Source organism: Leopardus geoffroyi, chromosome B4 (assembly GCF_018350155.1).
Source record: "Leopardus geoffroyi isolate Oge1 chromosome B4, O.geoffroyi_Oge1_pat1.0, whole genome shotgun sequence".
Lineage (NCBI taxonomy): Eukaryota > Metazoa > Chordata > Mammalia > Carnivora > Felidae > Leopardus > Leopardus geoffroyi.
The window spans coordinates 37652766-37667207 of NC_059341.1; the positions used below are offsets into that span (position 1 = coordinate 37652766).

General features: G+C 44.8%; 1 protein-coding gene across 17 annotated transcripts in view; it reads right to left on the reverse strand.

Moving 5' to 3' along the window:
• The window catches only part of LOC123590788 (maestro heat-like repeat-containing protein family member 1), a 95152-nt gene that overhangs the window by 14975 nt on the left and 65735 nt on the right, over positions 1-14442 (reverse strand). For 9 of the 17 annotated variants that reach the window (XM_045464268.1, XM_045464267.1, XM_045464277.1 and 6 more), the window contains 11 exons: positions 7867-7971; positions 6263-6398; positions 5713-5810; positions 5007-5156; positions 3751-3905; positions 3371-3506; positions 2568-2761; positions 1554-1691; positions 1254-1371; positions 692-832; positions 153-326 (listed from right to left, as the gene is read on the reverse strand). In XM_045464268.1, the coding sequence (XP_045320224.1) occupies positions 153-326; positions 692-832; positions 1254-1371; positions 1554-1691; positions 2568-2761; positions 3371-3506; positions 3751-3905; positions 5007-5156; positions 5713-5810; positions 6263-6398; positions 7867-7971 (1545 nt within the window). Of the gene's footprint in view, positions 1-152; positions 378-691; positions 855-1253; positions 1372-1553; positions 1692-2567; positions 2762-3370; positions 3507-3750; positions 3906-5006; positions 5157-5712; positions 5811-6262; positions 6399-7866; positions 7972-14442 lie in introns of those variants that run through there. The other 8 variants (XM_045464275.1, XM_045464271.1, XM_045464283.1 and 5 more) reach the window with 6 other exon arrangements.

Consider the following 14442-nt stretch of genomic DNA (forward strand, 5'->3'; position numbering starts at 1 on the left):
AGCCAAGTATCCTTTTTGCTACCCCTTGGTGACTTCAGCCTTCTGCCACAGTCCCACAGCCCTGCCCCAGTACCCTCCGCTCAGTTTCCAGGGCTCATCCTCAGTCCCAGCCCATACTGTTTCCAACTGATCCTAGGAACTTTGGCCCGTACATCATTGATGAGTGGACGCAGCTGCTTGGAGATGCTGCAAAATACCACCTTGGTGTTCTGTTGCTTCCCAAAGCAGATGATGTTCCGTAGGCTCTTTACTGCCTGCATTGTCACTCGTGCCTCATTCTTCAGGAAGTCTCGCAAGAATGGAACCTGGCTCTTCAGAGATTCTGACTATTTGGAAGAAGGCAGAGATCACTCACCACCTGAGGATCCTGCAACACCCTAGGGACAGGATTTTTAGAAAACAGTGCCTAAGAGGAACAGACATGGGGAATCTGAGGGCCAGATGTGCCCAGGAAGTAGAAGGCTGGTGTTCACAGGGTTTAGGAGGTCTGATGGCCAGTCTATGTAAGTCTACAAACTGGATGTTGTGCTGTCCTTGGATGAGAGGTTGGGGAATGTACTATGCCCTGGGTAACTAAGAGAACCAAGAGGTAAGCGCAATTCTTCAGGGAGAAGAAGAATTGGGCTGAAGAGGTAAGCCCAATTCTTCAGGGAGTAGCACTCGATTCCCATTTGGTCCTCCCCACTCTTACTTGTCCTGGGTGCAATGCGAGGTTACTGATTCCACGGAGCCCAACTTCTTTCATAATGATGTTGGGCTCGTTGGTCCACTTGATTAGATTGCCCAAAAAGTCTTGCCCCACAGTCTGAGCCACTGATCGGTGCCAGAGCAGCTGTGGGTATGAGGAGACACAGCTATGGATGGAGAAAAGGTTATAAGTACCCAGTACTCCCTCAGTCCTCCCTCAGATCCCATACTCAGGTAATGTGTGTGTCCAGTTGAGCACAGTGGTAGATCTGTATACACGGGGTGGAGACTAAGTTTAGGAGGTAGAGGATAATGCTGAAAAGGTTTGAAGTTTGAGTCAAGTGCTAGGATCCATGGATCATTCTGGAGCACAAGCCACTGGCCCCCTCCTCAGGCTTTCCTGCCTCCTTTAACCAGGCACCTGAAGTGCCAGAGAAGGGACCCCACTTTAAATGACTTAAGATTATCCTTTCTCTTTCTGGGGCTAGTTATTTAACATTTCCGTTAAATGTTCCTCAGCCCAGGATATGAATGGCTCAGGCTGTGGACCTTTCCCCACGCTTCACCTGTGCATAGAAAGTCCTGGCCAGAATCCTCCTGTGATAGTTGGAGCTATAGAGGATGTTCCTGATGAGGTTGAGGATTCGATGCAGGATGGCAGGTTCACAGTTCTTCACAATGCCACTGGGGTGGGACACAGGAAGCCAAGAGTTGCTGGGGGGGGGGGGCGGGTAGGTGGCAAGGGACCAGCATGCATGGAACAGGGAAGACACGAAGGCAGGAGACCAAAGGATTGGGAGGTGGGGAAGGGGCCACTAAAGGCTGGCACTAGAGCAGTACCAGGGTTACTGGGGAAATAGCCTCACCTTGTCAGGTCCATGATCCCTATGTAGTAAAACTCTGGGCTGGACAGAAGGTCCCAGCAGTGATGCTGATTTGCATAGACCACCACTCCTTCATATGCAGCTGCCACGAACACCAGCTTCACTACCTCCAAGGCACAACTGAAGGTCACCACCATTGGGTGTGTGAAAAGAAAGGGAGAGAAGGATGAACAAGGCATTATGCCCCGGTCTGCATCCTGTGCTTGCAAACCAGGAGACAGTTTCCTGCTTGGGTAGCTGGGTTCTCCTTTCCTGCTGACAAGAATCAATGGCTCTGTGAAAGCCATTTCCAAATGCCCATCCACTCCCTCAACTCTGGCCGTCATCTAACCACAGAGTCCTATGAAAGAGACTATAGAGATATCTGAGTGCTATGGCTTTCCAATTCTGCTCTCTGGGGCACAGAATGGGGTTAGGATATCTCTTCAACTCCACACCCACCTAATCAGTATGTGGTTTTATTTGGTTTTGGTTTTATTTGTTCTCATTTTATATAAGATTCCATATGGATAGAATGTCCTGAGGTTTAAAAGAAAAAAAAAAGCATGACGACCACGTATTTAGGAGTCCAGCCCCCATTTTTGAGATGAGAAAACAGAACTCCCAGTTGTGGCTTGTGCAAGACAGCAAAGCTAGTGACAAAGCCAAGTCAAAGGTCATCCAGATTCGAATGCCACAACAGCATGGAGAGAATGACAAAGATGCGGGCTTGCCCTACCACCTACCATCTAGTTGAATCTCTTCATGGGCAGTTATGAATATGGGTATGAACTACTGAGTGAATCAGCTGAAGAATGCATACAAGAAGATGATAAATGAGAAGCTTGAAAATATGTGAGAATATTCTAGCACATGTGACCACAGTACGCACACCCGTGTTCTGTCTCCGCTCTTCTGTTCTCTTCCTTGGCATTCCTAGGGGGCCAGCATCCAGTTGTCCAGGGCCCTCTGGAATGGACTAGTCCCAGCTGTCCGTCACAAGGCTGTTGGGCTTACCTAGTAGGATCAAAGGGCTTGCTTTTGCGGCCTGGGCCCTCCTCCCTGTTGTAGACCACCATCTTCTGGGGGACATTTTGTTCAATCACCCAGTAGAGATGATGCAGTATAGCCAGCAACAGCCGGGGGTAGAGCTCCTGGACAGCCTCCTGGCACAGGGACCCTGACAGCATCTCACACAAAGCACATGTCACCTGGCAGATGGTGGATAAAGACATAAAATGGTCCCACAGCCCCACACACTGAGTCCCACACCCTGCCCTCCCTATCACTGCCCAAAGGGCACAGCTCACTCTGACTCAGGCTTATAAGAAGCATCTAAGAACTGAAAGCCCACCACTCTTCCCTAGGAAAATAAGGGGGCCACACACAGGCAATCTGCTTTCTCTTCACTCTCTTGACATCAAAAACAAAATTGGAAGCAACTCTAACATTTTTAGGAGAAAAGGATTTGGGGAATACTTTGTCCATCCCTGGCAACGAAACCTCTTCTGCCTCTAACCCCCATGCCACACCCCAGGCCCTGGGAAAAGGAGTACCAGCCCCAGAATCAGGAGACAGAGAAAGCTGCTTAGCTTTAAACATCAGTTTCCTTGTCCATAAAATGGGGTCAATCCCTGCTCTCTCTGCAACATGCAGTTCTTAGATATACAGGTACCAAGAAGAGGTACAAGTGTAAATTGAATGTACAGTATTAGTGATTGCTCCTCTAAGACCTGCTCCCACCCTGCAGCTCTTGACCTTCAGCTCTGCCCCCAAGTCCCAGAACAGGAAGTCCTCGGCTCCCCTGCTCCCATGCTGACCGCCACAGGCTGGAAGGCCATCTCCCTAGATTCCTCTCTGGAGTGGAGCTTTTCCAGGATGCCTATGAGCAGCTGCAGGACGCTGATTGTGGTCTCTCGCCGGGTGCCAAATGCCTTCCAAAGGGCCAGGTTGGTTCTGCGGGACCCAGGGGCAGCTATGTCACAGGCCCTGGTGACCAAGCTCCTAGGATTAGTCTGGTCTTGGGCCTTTGAAGGGCCAGTTCTCAGGGTCTAGACTTGGCCAGAGAACGCAGACGGGAAGTGTGATTGGTGTCAAAGAGAAAGCATCACAATGCATTGATTTTTGGGCTGGGCTTGGGCTGAGGCAGGGGAGGGTGTACTGGGCTGGAGACTGTGTTCCCGGGCCATGAGAGGGGTACCTGTCCCAAGGCAGGGTCTTGTTGAGCAGCATGGGCACAACCCTGTGGGTGTTGTTGCCAGCCAGCAAGCACATGGCCCGCATTGTCTCCTCCTTCGTGTTGGGCTCCAGCTGTAAGTTGAGCCGTCCCACAATCCCCTCCACAATTTCTTCAATCTATAGGGAAGAGCCAAAAGAGTCTCAGCAAGTGTTTCCTTGCTACCTTCCCCCTTCCTTCCTACCTACCAACTCCCTGACTCAAGGGGCTACTTGCAATCCTGCCAGTGACTCTTAAGGCAGAATTCTAGGGTGCCAGAGGCTGGACCAGCACGGGTGACAAAAGGAACTCCAGAAGCTGGCACCAATGTCCACTAGGACAGATGTCTGCCTGCAGCTCAAAGTCCAGAGAGTTACTCCTAGGTGACTCAGGAGACACAAAAGGCTCTGGAAGGGAGACAAAAGCCCTATACACCCTTCAGGGCTTCTTCCCCCCACTGAGATCAACTTGAAACCCCTGAAACTGCAGGAATACTTGGCATTGGATGTGGGGGCACCATAGACTCTCATCTGGCCCTTAGATTCCTAGTTCATGGCCCGCTGCCAAGTCCGTTTTATTGTAATACCTCAAGGACACCCTCAGAAGTATCCTTCCATTTCTGGCACCTAGGCCAGGCAAGCCACATAAGTGAGTGAAGGCAATAGGTGTCAGGGGATTCAGAGATAGGAAGGTCTAGAGAGCCCATGCCATATATAAAAGGGATAGTGGCCACTCAAAGAATTGCCCTATGTGACCTCATTTAAAAGTTTTTCTCAGTGAGGCGGGAAATGTGGATTTTTAGGCAAAAGCTTCCTGTTTGTACACATTATCCTGAAAGAAAATGTACTCAAAGGTCAATCATTCCATGAGCTTGCTAGTTTGCAATCCACAACCTTACCTTCACAGAAATCTAAGCCCCCTGACCCCCCCACCCCGGGAATCAGAGTGAATCCCCCCTTCAATGCTTCCTTGTGCTTCGGCCACTAGGCCCTGCAGCTGCCCACACCACTGCTTGTGGTTGTCTTTCTCTGAAGAACCAGCCCTGAGCTCAGAATTACAGATGTCTGAGCTCAGTGGGACCACAGAGTAAATCCAGCCCAACCTACATGTTAGAGGTGAGTGAACTAAGGCCTACAAGGAAAGGGACTTCCCAAGGCCCTTCAGCTGGTTTGGAATAGAGCCAGCAGAGAGCCCAGGCTCCTGGCGTGCATGACAGAGCTCCCACCACAGCACCACACTACCTTTATCATATCTCTGCCCCGTTCTTTCATAACAGCACTCATCAGCTGGGCTGCTGCCAGAGACACAGTGGCCTTGCTGTCAGTCAGACCCTCCATGGCCGTCAGCACCAGGTGGGTGAGCTGCATCTCGGTGAAGTACTCTGCAAATGCCTGTAAGGGTGGCATCAGGCCGCCTGCACCCAGGGCCTCTTGCTTGAAGTAGCCTGTGCCATCCTTCCTGGTTGGGGTAGGAGGAGAGACCTTCTCTTGGGAACATGATGTGCTTTTGTCCTAGGCCTGTGCTGTCTGCCTAGCTCCTAGAAGACCCTTTCACTGGGAACAGAGTCTTTGGGAATGGGAGGGAGAAAACACTGACCTCAGATGCACCGAGGGGCTCACAGGTCAGGGGCAGAGTGCTGGGAAAGAAGGGCTGAGACCAAGATCCTTAATGACATGTGGTTGAGGCATGGGCTGAGTCTACAAAAAGCATCATTAGTGTGAAGCAAACGCTTCTGGGTGACAGGTAAGAAAGAAGGATTAGGACCCATGATGCTTAAGAGGGAGCATACTGTAGCATGTTGAAAAATTTCCCCAAAGTAAAAGTTCACAATCAGCAATGGAATGGGAAAGGGGATGGGATAAAGGAGTCCCACCGCAGGAGTCTATAATATGATGTAGGTTAGAGGCCCAGGCTCTTCCCAGTTTGTCTCTGGCCCTGCCCTCTCACCTTGGCAATCTCAAAGGTGTTGTTATAGAACACGTTGGCACTATAGACTTCACTCTTGCCCTCTTCTTCCCATAAGCCCTGTTTTTTCCTTTGCATCTCTGAAACAAAGACACCCGACCCCACCCCTCAGACACTTGAAAGGTGTCTTAGGTTCCCCTTAGGTTCCCATCTGCCCAACCCAAACCACCTACTGCACTAAATCAGCTTGGGGAGATGTTTATCCCATGGGGAAGGGGAATGGGCTGTAAGATAAGGAAAGGTGAGAGCTAATGTCAAAGGAACCCCCATGTTGCCTGCCTCAGAGCAGAGACAGAATAGGGTCAGAGTATGGTGCTCAGCCAGAGGGGGAGAAACTAATTCAAAAGAACTGTTTCCTGAGTAGCTATTTTGTCCCAAGAGGGTATAGGTAGATGTCTAGGGGCAGGTTCCTCATTGGAAATGAGGTTGCTCAGGTAACTTCCTAGCTCTCACTCTTCCAGAACAGTATGGGTGGATGGCCAAACCTAAATGGGAGGCCAGAGCAGAGGTGAAAAGAGGAGATTCTCCCTACGCTTTTGCAGCAGGAGGATACGGTAGAGGTTGTAGACTGCCTGTGAAGACAGGAAGCAGATGTTGTCCACTGGGTCCTGGCAGCGCATGGCCAGCAGCCTTACCAAGCACCCCAACCGAGAGAACTTGATCTCCACCTGGAGAGGAGAGCGGGAAGTCACAAGTTATCCCAGCCATTCCCTTAGGCTGAGTTAAAGTGAGAGGAGGCGGGGATTCAGGAGAGATATGAAAGGACAGACTAGGTGAGGTTAACGAATGAAATTAGACAGGTGGGTTGTAGCTATTAAAAACTTGTGGGATCATAGTTTTGGAATGACCTTACACTGTCCCTCTTCTTTGCCCCTTGATATTGCACTCATTGTTCAGGCCTAGCTCAAATGTCTCCTCCTCTATGAAGCTTTCCCTTCACTTACACTTCATTTGTGTTTTGATCTTTTATTCCTCCTAGATTTGGTTTGTACTTTCGTAATCACCTTCTATTTAAGTTTGTTCTGTCGCTCCTTATCAGGGAAATACAAATCAAAACCACACTCAGATATCACCTCACGCCAGTCAGAGTGGCCAAAATGAACAAATCAGGAGACTATAGATGCTGGAGAGGATGTGGAGAAACGGGAACCCTCTTGCACTGTTGGTGGGAATGCAAATTGGTGCAGCCGCTCTGGAAAGTAGTGTGGAGGTTCCTCAGAAAATTAAAAATAGACCTACCCTATGACCCAGCAATAGCACTGCTAGGAATTTATCCAAGGGATACAGGAGTGCTGATGCATAGGGGCACTTGTACCCCGATGTTTATAGCAGCACTCTCAACAATAGCCAAATTATGGAAAGAGCCTAAATGTCCATCAACTGATGAATGGATAAAGAAATTGTGGTTTATATACACAATAGAATACTACATGGCAATGAGAAAGAATGAAATATGGCCTTTTGTAGCAACGTGGATGGAACTGGAGAGTGTGATGCTAAGTGAAATAAGCCATACAGAGAAAGATACCATATGGTTTCACTCTTATGTGGATCCTGAGAAACTTAACAGAAACCCATGGGGGAGGGGAAGGAAAAAAAAAAAAAAGAGGTTAGAGTGGGAGAGAGCCAAAGCATAAGAGACTGTTAAAAACTGAGAACAAACTGAAGGTTGATGGGGGGTGGGAGGGAGGGGAGGGTGGGTGATGGGTATTGAGGAGGGCACCTTTTGGGATGAGCACTGGGTGTTGTATGGAAACCAATTTGACAATGAATTTCCTATATTAAAAAAAATAAAAATAAAAATGTAGTATAAAAAAAATAAGTTTGTTCTATGCATGCTTCTCTCCCCAGTGGACTATAAGATCCATGAAAATAGAAAAACTGTCTTGGTCATCTATGTATCCACTGTAACGCTTAGCATGGTGCCTGGTGAGTATTCAGTAACTGCTTGTTGAGATAGCTGGAATCAAACTGAACCAAGTGAAATGGAATTGAATTGGTGGACAGGGAAAAAGACAAAGGGAGGAAAGAGAGAAGGTGGGGTGAGGGTGAGTAATTGAGGCTAGGTAATATGTGACCAAGTTTGACGTAAGGGTACAGATGAGGGCCCACGCTCCAGGGCAGGCTCCTGCTCACTCCAAAGTTGTTCCATTTTGCAGTGAAGCCAAGAATACGGGCAGCACACCACGTGGCCCGTTCCCTCTCATTGTCGTTCTGGGAATTCAGCCATATGTTCAGATGCTAGAGGAAGAAGAGAATGAAGGGAGAGACCTGTTAAGCTGTATTCTGGAGGGTAGAAATGTAACCTGAACCTGGCTTCTGCACAGGATCAGGACAAGACTTCTGAGAACAGGACTTCTTTTGCTGTCAGGCAGGTTATATGTGGCTCTGGCACCAGAAGCCCTCATACCTCCAGCCCCCAATTTACCTTATCTAAGTGCTAGAAACATCCTCATTTAACACCTCCCTTTTTTCAAATTAAATCAGTGGCTCTCAAATTATATTGACTATTATTCATTTCAATGGGGGTCAGTGTCCCCCAGGGTCCCCCAGTAATGTTTTCCCAGTCTTCAATAGAAAGAGAACTTGGTAGTAACAAAAAAGAGTCACTATATTCACAGATTCCTAGCTGAATTATGTATAAACCTGCTTGAGAAATATAATTATGGATGATTCCTATTTGAAACATAATATGTCAGTGTGTCAGTATTGGTAAATTATAGACCCAAAATACCACCGATCCAAAGACGCATTGTCAATCTACAATAATCAATCTGATATTAATGGAACTAAACAAACAGCAATTTATAACTGAAAAAAAGAAGGGCAACAAATGAAAAGTCTACAAGCAATGGAAGAGAATACTGATGCTGCACTGATAAGAAAACAACATTCTTCTTGAAGATTGGAAGAATTCTAGTGGGAGATCTGCAAGTCTTCCTTGCAGCCAGACTCTGATGAAATAGCCCCGTGCCAAGACTGTGGTCTCTAAATACCATTTTTCACTAAGAGGAATCATTGGTCATTGGAGAAACAGTTTATCCCAGGAATGAGACAGGAAATATACAAGATAATATACTGGAGAGCAAGGAAGCCATGAAAGACATTGGCGTTATATTAGAGGGATTCAGGAGCTAACCTGAAGAGGCTCCCACTGACCAAAGAAGGGACAATTTAAGCATCCGTAAGAATAATAGTTGTAATTGATCAAAACATATGAAGCATTTAAAAATCCATTTTAGGGGCGCCTGGGTGGTTCAGTCGGTTGAGCATCTGACTTCGGCTCAGGTTATGATCTCGCAGTCTGTGAGTTTGAGCCCAGTGTTGGGCTCTGTGCTGACAGCTCAGAGCCTGGAGCCTGCTTCGGATTCTGTGTCTCCCTCTCTCTCTGCCCCTCCCCTGCTCATGTTCTGTCTCTCTCAGTCAAAAATAAAATAAACATTAAAAAAAATTTTTAATTCATTTTAAATTTATATGATACTAGAGAAATAACCCTCACTAGTTATCTTTGGATGATAGGAAATAAATACTTACATTACCTTGACAGCTAATGAAGGGAAACCAGCATTTATCTTGTCTTTCCTATATGAGCTATACCTCAAAGTACCAAACAGCTTATAAAGTCGATTTCTCTTTATAGAAGAATTCCAGGTAAAAATAAACAAGGAATGATAGAATTACAGTGTCATCACTTTGCAAAAATAATAGAAGTATATTGACTCAGTGGACTACTACGTAGCAATAAAAAAATGATCTGATGCTACATGTAACAACATGAGTGAATCTCACAGATAAAATGTTGAAGCAAAATGATATAGACACAAAAAAGTACATACTATAAAATTTCATTTATGTGAAGTTTAAAGAACAAGCTAAACTAATCTATGGTGATAGAAGTCAGAATAGTGTTTATCAGTGGTTATTCACTGGGAGAGGAAACTTTTGGGGGTCTTGGACATGTTCTATATCCTGATCTGATATTTACACAGATACATACATATATATACAAACGTATATACATATATACATGTATATATGTATATATGTAAGAATGTATCTAAGTGTACACTTAAGACTTGTACACTTTATCATAGCAAGTGACATCTCAATAACAAGGTCTTTTTTTTTTTTTTTTTAAAGAATGTCACCAGTTCTCAGCCATTAGTGAATCTAAGCAGTGATCATCAAAAGCTCTAAACACCACATCATGTGGCTGTTGATAGAAGAAGACAACACTACTTGTGAAGTAATCTTGCCAAAAATTGATCAGGTTCATGATCTAGATCCAACAATTACAATTAGAATCTAACAGGTTCTAGGTCTCGCAATTTATAGGACAGATTTAGACAGAGGAGTTTATTAAGTGGCCCCAAAAAGATGTAATTAGGACAACCCAGAATGTGGAAAATTTAGAGAACAAATGACTAGGTTTCTTCAACAAATAAATTTCAAGGAAAAAAATGATTGAAGGGCAATATATAGATTAAAAGAATTAAGAGACAGGGGCGCATGGTGGCTCAGTCAGTTAAGTGTCCAACTTCGGCTCAGGTCATGGTCTCATGTGGTTCATGGGTTCCAGCCCCATGTTGGGCTCTGTGCTGACAGTGTGGAGCCTGGAGCCTAGAGCCTGCTTCAGATTCTGTGTCTCCCTCTCTCTCTCTTAAAAATAAACATTAAAAAAAAAATAAGAGAGACAAACCAACTGATTGGGATGTGTGAATGTTTAATGACACCAAGAAATGAAATTACTTACTTTCATCAGTGTTTTATAGTTTTCAGAGTACAGGCCTTTCACCTCCTTGGTTAAGTTTTTTCCTAAATATTTTATTATTTTTTACTGCAATTGTAAGTGAGATTGTTTACTTAATTTCTCTTTCTGCTACTTTGTTATTAGTATATAGAAATGCAACTGATTTCTGTATATTAATTTTGCGTCCTGTAATTTTGCTGAATTCATTTATCAGTTCTAGTAGTTTTATTTTGGTGAGGTCTTTAAGGGTTTCCATACATAGTATCATTTCATCTGCAAATAGTGAAAATTTTACTTCTCCCTTCCCAAATTGGATGCTTTTTATTTCTTTTTCCTCTCTGCTGTGGCTAGGACTTCCAATACTATGTTGAATAAAAGTGGTGCGGGTGGATATCCTTGTCTTGTTCCTGATCTTAGAGGGAAAGCTTTCAGTTTGTTACCACGGAGTAATGTTAGCTGTGGATTTTCATGTATGGCCTTTATTATATTGAGGTATGTACCCTGTAAACCTACTTTGTTGAGAGTTTTTATCATGAATGAGTTTGTGCTTTGTCATATGCTTTTTCTGCATCTATTAAGAGGATCATATGGTTTTATCCTTCCTTTTATAAATTAAATCTTGCCATTTGCAACAACATGGATAGAGCTAGAGAGTATTATGCTAAGTGAAATAAGTAAGTCAGAGAAAGACAAATACGATATGATTTCACTCATATGTGGAATTTTAAAAACAAAATAAACAAAAAGGAAAAAAAGAGAGAGGGAGGCAAACCAAGAAACACACTGATGGTTACCAGAGGGGAGGTGGATACAGAGATGGGTAAAACAGGTGATGAGGATTAAGGAGGCATTTGCTGTGAAGAGCACTGGGTGTTGTATGGAAGTGTTGAATCACTATATTGTACACCTAAAACTGATACTATACTGTGTGTTAACTAATTGGAATTTGTTTTATTTTATTTTAAAGTGTATTTATTTATTCTGAGAGAGAGAGAGAGGGAGAAAAGGGGAGGGGCAGAGAGAAAGAGAATCCCAAGAAGGCTTCTCACTGACAGCGCAGAGCCTGATGTGGGGCTTAAACATACGAACTGTGAGATCATGACCTGAGCTGAAACCAAGAGTTGGACGCTTAACTGACTGAACCATCCAGGAGCCCCTAACTGGAACTTAAATAAAAACTTTTAAAAAATTGAAATAAGGGGCACCTGGGTGGCTCAGTTGATTGAATGTCCAACTTCAGCTCAGGTCATGATCTCACAGCTTGTGAGTTTGAGTCCCCCATCAGGCTCTGTGCTGACAGTGTGGAGCCTGGAGCCTGCTTCAGATTCTGTGTCTCCCACTCTCTCTCTCTGCCCCTCCCCCACTCATGCTCTGTCTCTTTCTCTCTCTCTCACTCGAAAACAAATAAACATTAAAAATAAATAAATAAAAATTTAAAAACTGAAATCAGTCTCCGAGAAATAATATATTCTAATCAGAAGAGCACCCTTTGGGGGCACCTGGGTGGCTCAGTTGGTTAAGCATCCAACTTTGGCCCAAGTCACGATCTCATGGTTTGTGGGTTTGAGCCCAGCATCGGGCTGTGTGCTGACAACTCAGAGCCTGGAGCCTGCTTCAGATTCTGTGTCTCCCTCTCTCTCTGCCCCTCCCTCACTCATGCTCTATCTCTTAAAAATAAATAAACATTAAAAAGAAGAAGAACAACAACAACAACAACACCCTTTGGAAATTTCAAAGGAGTCAGACCTTGTGGTATATAATAAAAAGGATACATTGCCTTTCAAACTTATCAAAAAAATTGATATTTTTTTTCATTTCTTTGAGTTGCTAAGTATCATAGTAACTTTGTAGCTATCCTGCTGGATTACAAACAAAAACTCTGTGTGGTGGAATGGAGAGATGAATTTACACTAAAATGAAGTAGACTCGTTCTGATTTATATGTAATGCACTAATGACACCAAAATGGAAGAAGCTAAGTGAATGCCAGTTATTGTTAAGCAATTTTATGGCCACTAACAGATGTTTCCATAATGTACTTCTCCAAAGTTCCAACAGGGCACATTCTAAAGAATACATCTTGCATGAATTATCTTTTACATAAATGTGTAATTAGCAAGGTTTAACAATGCATATGATTGAACCCTGCAGCATGATCTGTACTTGGCAATATTGTCAACTCAAATTACTGTGATTCTTGTGATATTAATTAGGTGATAAATAAACAAAGTGTTGCTAGGGAAAAGAAAGTTTTCTATCCGAAAAAAAAAAGTAAAATCATGTAAAAAGTATGCCTTGACCATAAAGGAATTAGACCAGAAATCAATAACCACAAGAGAATAGAAAATTCTCCAAACATTTGGAAATAACACACTTCTAAATAATCCATTGGCCAAAGAGGAAGTTTTGAGAGAGATTACAAAATATTTTGAACTGAAATGATATTGGAGGTATATATTAAAATGTACAGGATGCCGTGAAAGTAGTGCTTAGAGGGAAATTTAGAAAACTAAATGTTTATATTAAAAAAGGAGAAAAGGAGCACCTGGGTGGCTCAGTCGGTTAAGCGGCCAACTTCGGCTCAGGTCATGATCTCGTGGTCCATGAGTTTGAGCCCCGCGTCGGGCTCTGTGCTGACAGCTCAGAGCCTGGAGCCTGTTTCAGATTCTGTGTTTCCCTCTCTCTGACCCTCCCCCATTCATGCTCTGTCTCTCTCTGTCTCAAAAATAAATAAACGTTAAAAAAAATTTTTTTTAATAAAAAAGGAGAAAGGGGTGACTGAAGTGGCTCATACACTGGATTTCTGTACCATCTCCACTGCAGGAGGAAGTAAAGGTGGCCTGATCCTTAGCCTCCAAGTGTCCCCTTCCTTCCCAGCAGTTGAAGTCCTGGGTTCCCTTCTTCCTGGAGGTATATTTTAGAGGATTGCTGGGAAGATGGCTCACCTCGTTTCACAAATACAACTAGATAACACTCACCTCAGTGTAAATAACCTAGAAAAGGACCTGAAGGCTGGCAGAACAAACTCCACAACTAAATGTAGAGAAGAGGGTAGGAAGGGGAGAGAGGTGGTGAGGAGCTAAACAGAGCTGGGGGACTGTCTGCCGAGAGGCTCATAGGCACAGGCAGGGGAGAGAAATAGTCTGTCGATCTGGGAAGCCCACACAGTGAAGACAAATCCCTTTAACATTTGGCTGTGAAAACCAGAGGGGCCAAATTTCATCAGTTCTTACTGATGAATCCAGCAGACTCAAAACCTGGAATTTTATACATCAGCAGGCTTGGCTCTGGGAGAGCTGAGAGGGTGAGAGGAAACTGAGTCCCTGCCCTTAAAGAGACAGCACAAAAAAACAGCCCTTCAGAGATACAGCATAGAAGGAGCAGTTTGAAAAACATCTGGGGCATATGGCAGGGAAAGTTGTTTACTAATCTCAGAGTATGTCCTGGAGGGACAGAGATTGTTGGGAAGCTCCTCCAAGAACAAAAAGGAGCTGGCAGGTGCCCATGCCCCAGCATAAACACACAGCCATCTGTGGGAACCAAGGCAGCACCAAATCTCTACCTAACTTGCTAATACCATGAATCCTACACTGCCCCTCTCACATCTGCAGATCCATCCTCTCCAGCCAGGCCTGCCCTAGTCCCTGCACTGTGGGACCCCTCCCCCAGAGGACCAGCACACAAACCTTGCTAACACTGCACTTCCTGTCCCAAAACACATTGCAGATCTACCCCCTCCAATATGCTCTTGCCCTGAGCCTATCCAAAGCAGAGCCACAAGCCTAGCAGTGTGCAAGCAGCCCCAACAGGGACCACCACCACTCCAAAGTGACTCCTGCCCTAGGAAGAGGGAAAGATAACCAGACACACCAATCAAACTACTATCCCAGCAATGGGTTGGGGGCTAATGGTTAGCCCATCTAACTACAGGCCCTGCCCACCAATAAAACCTTCTTAGGGACA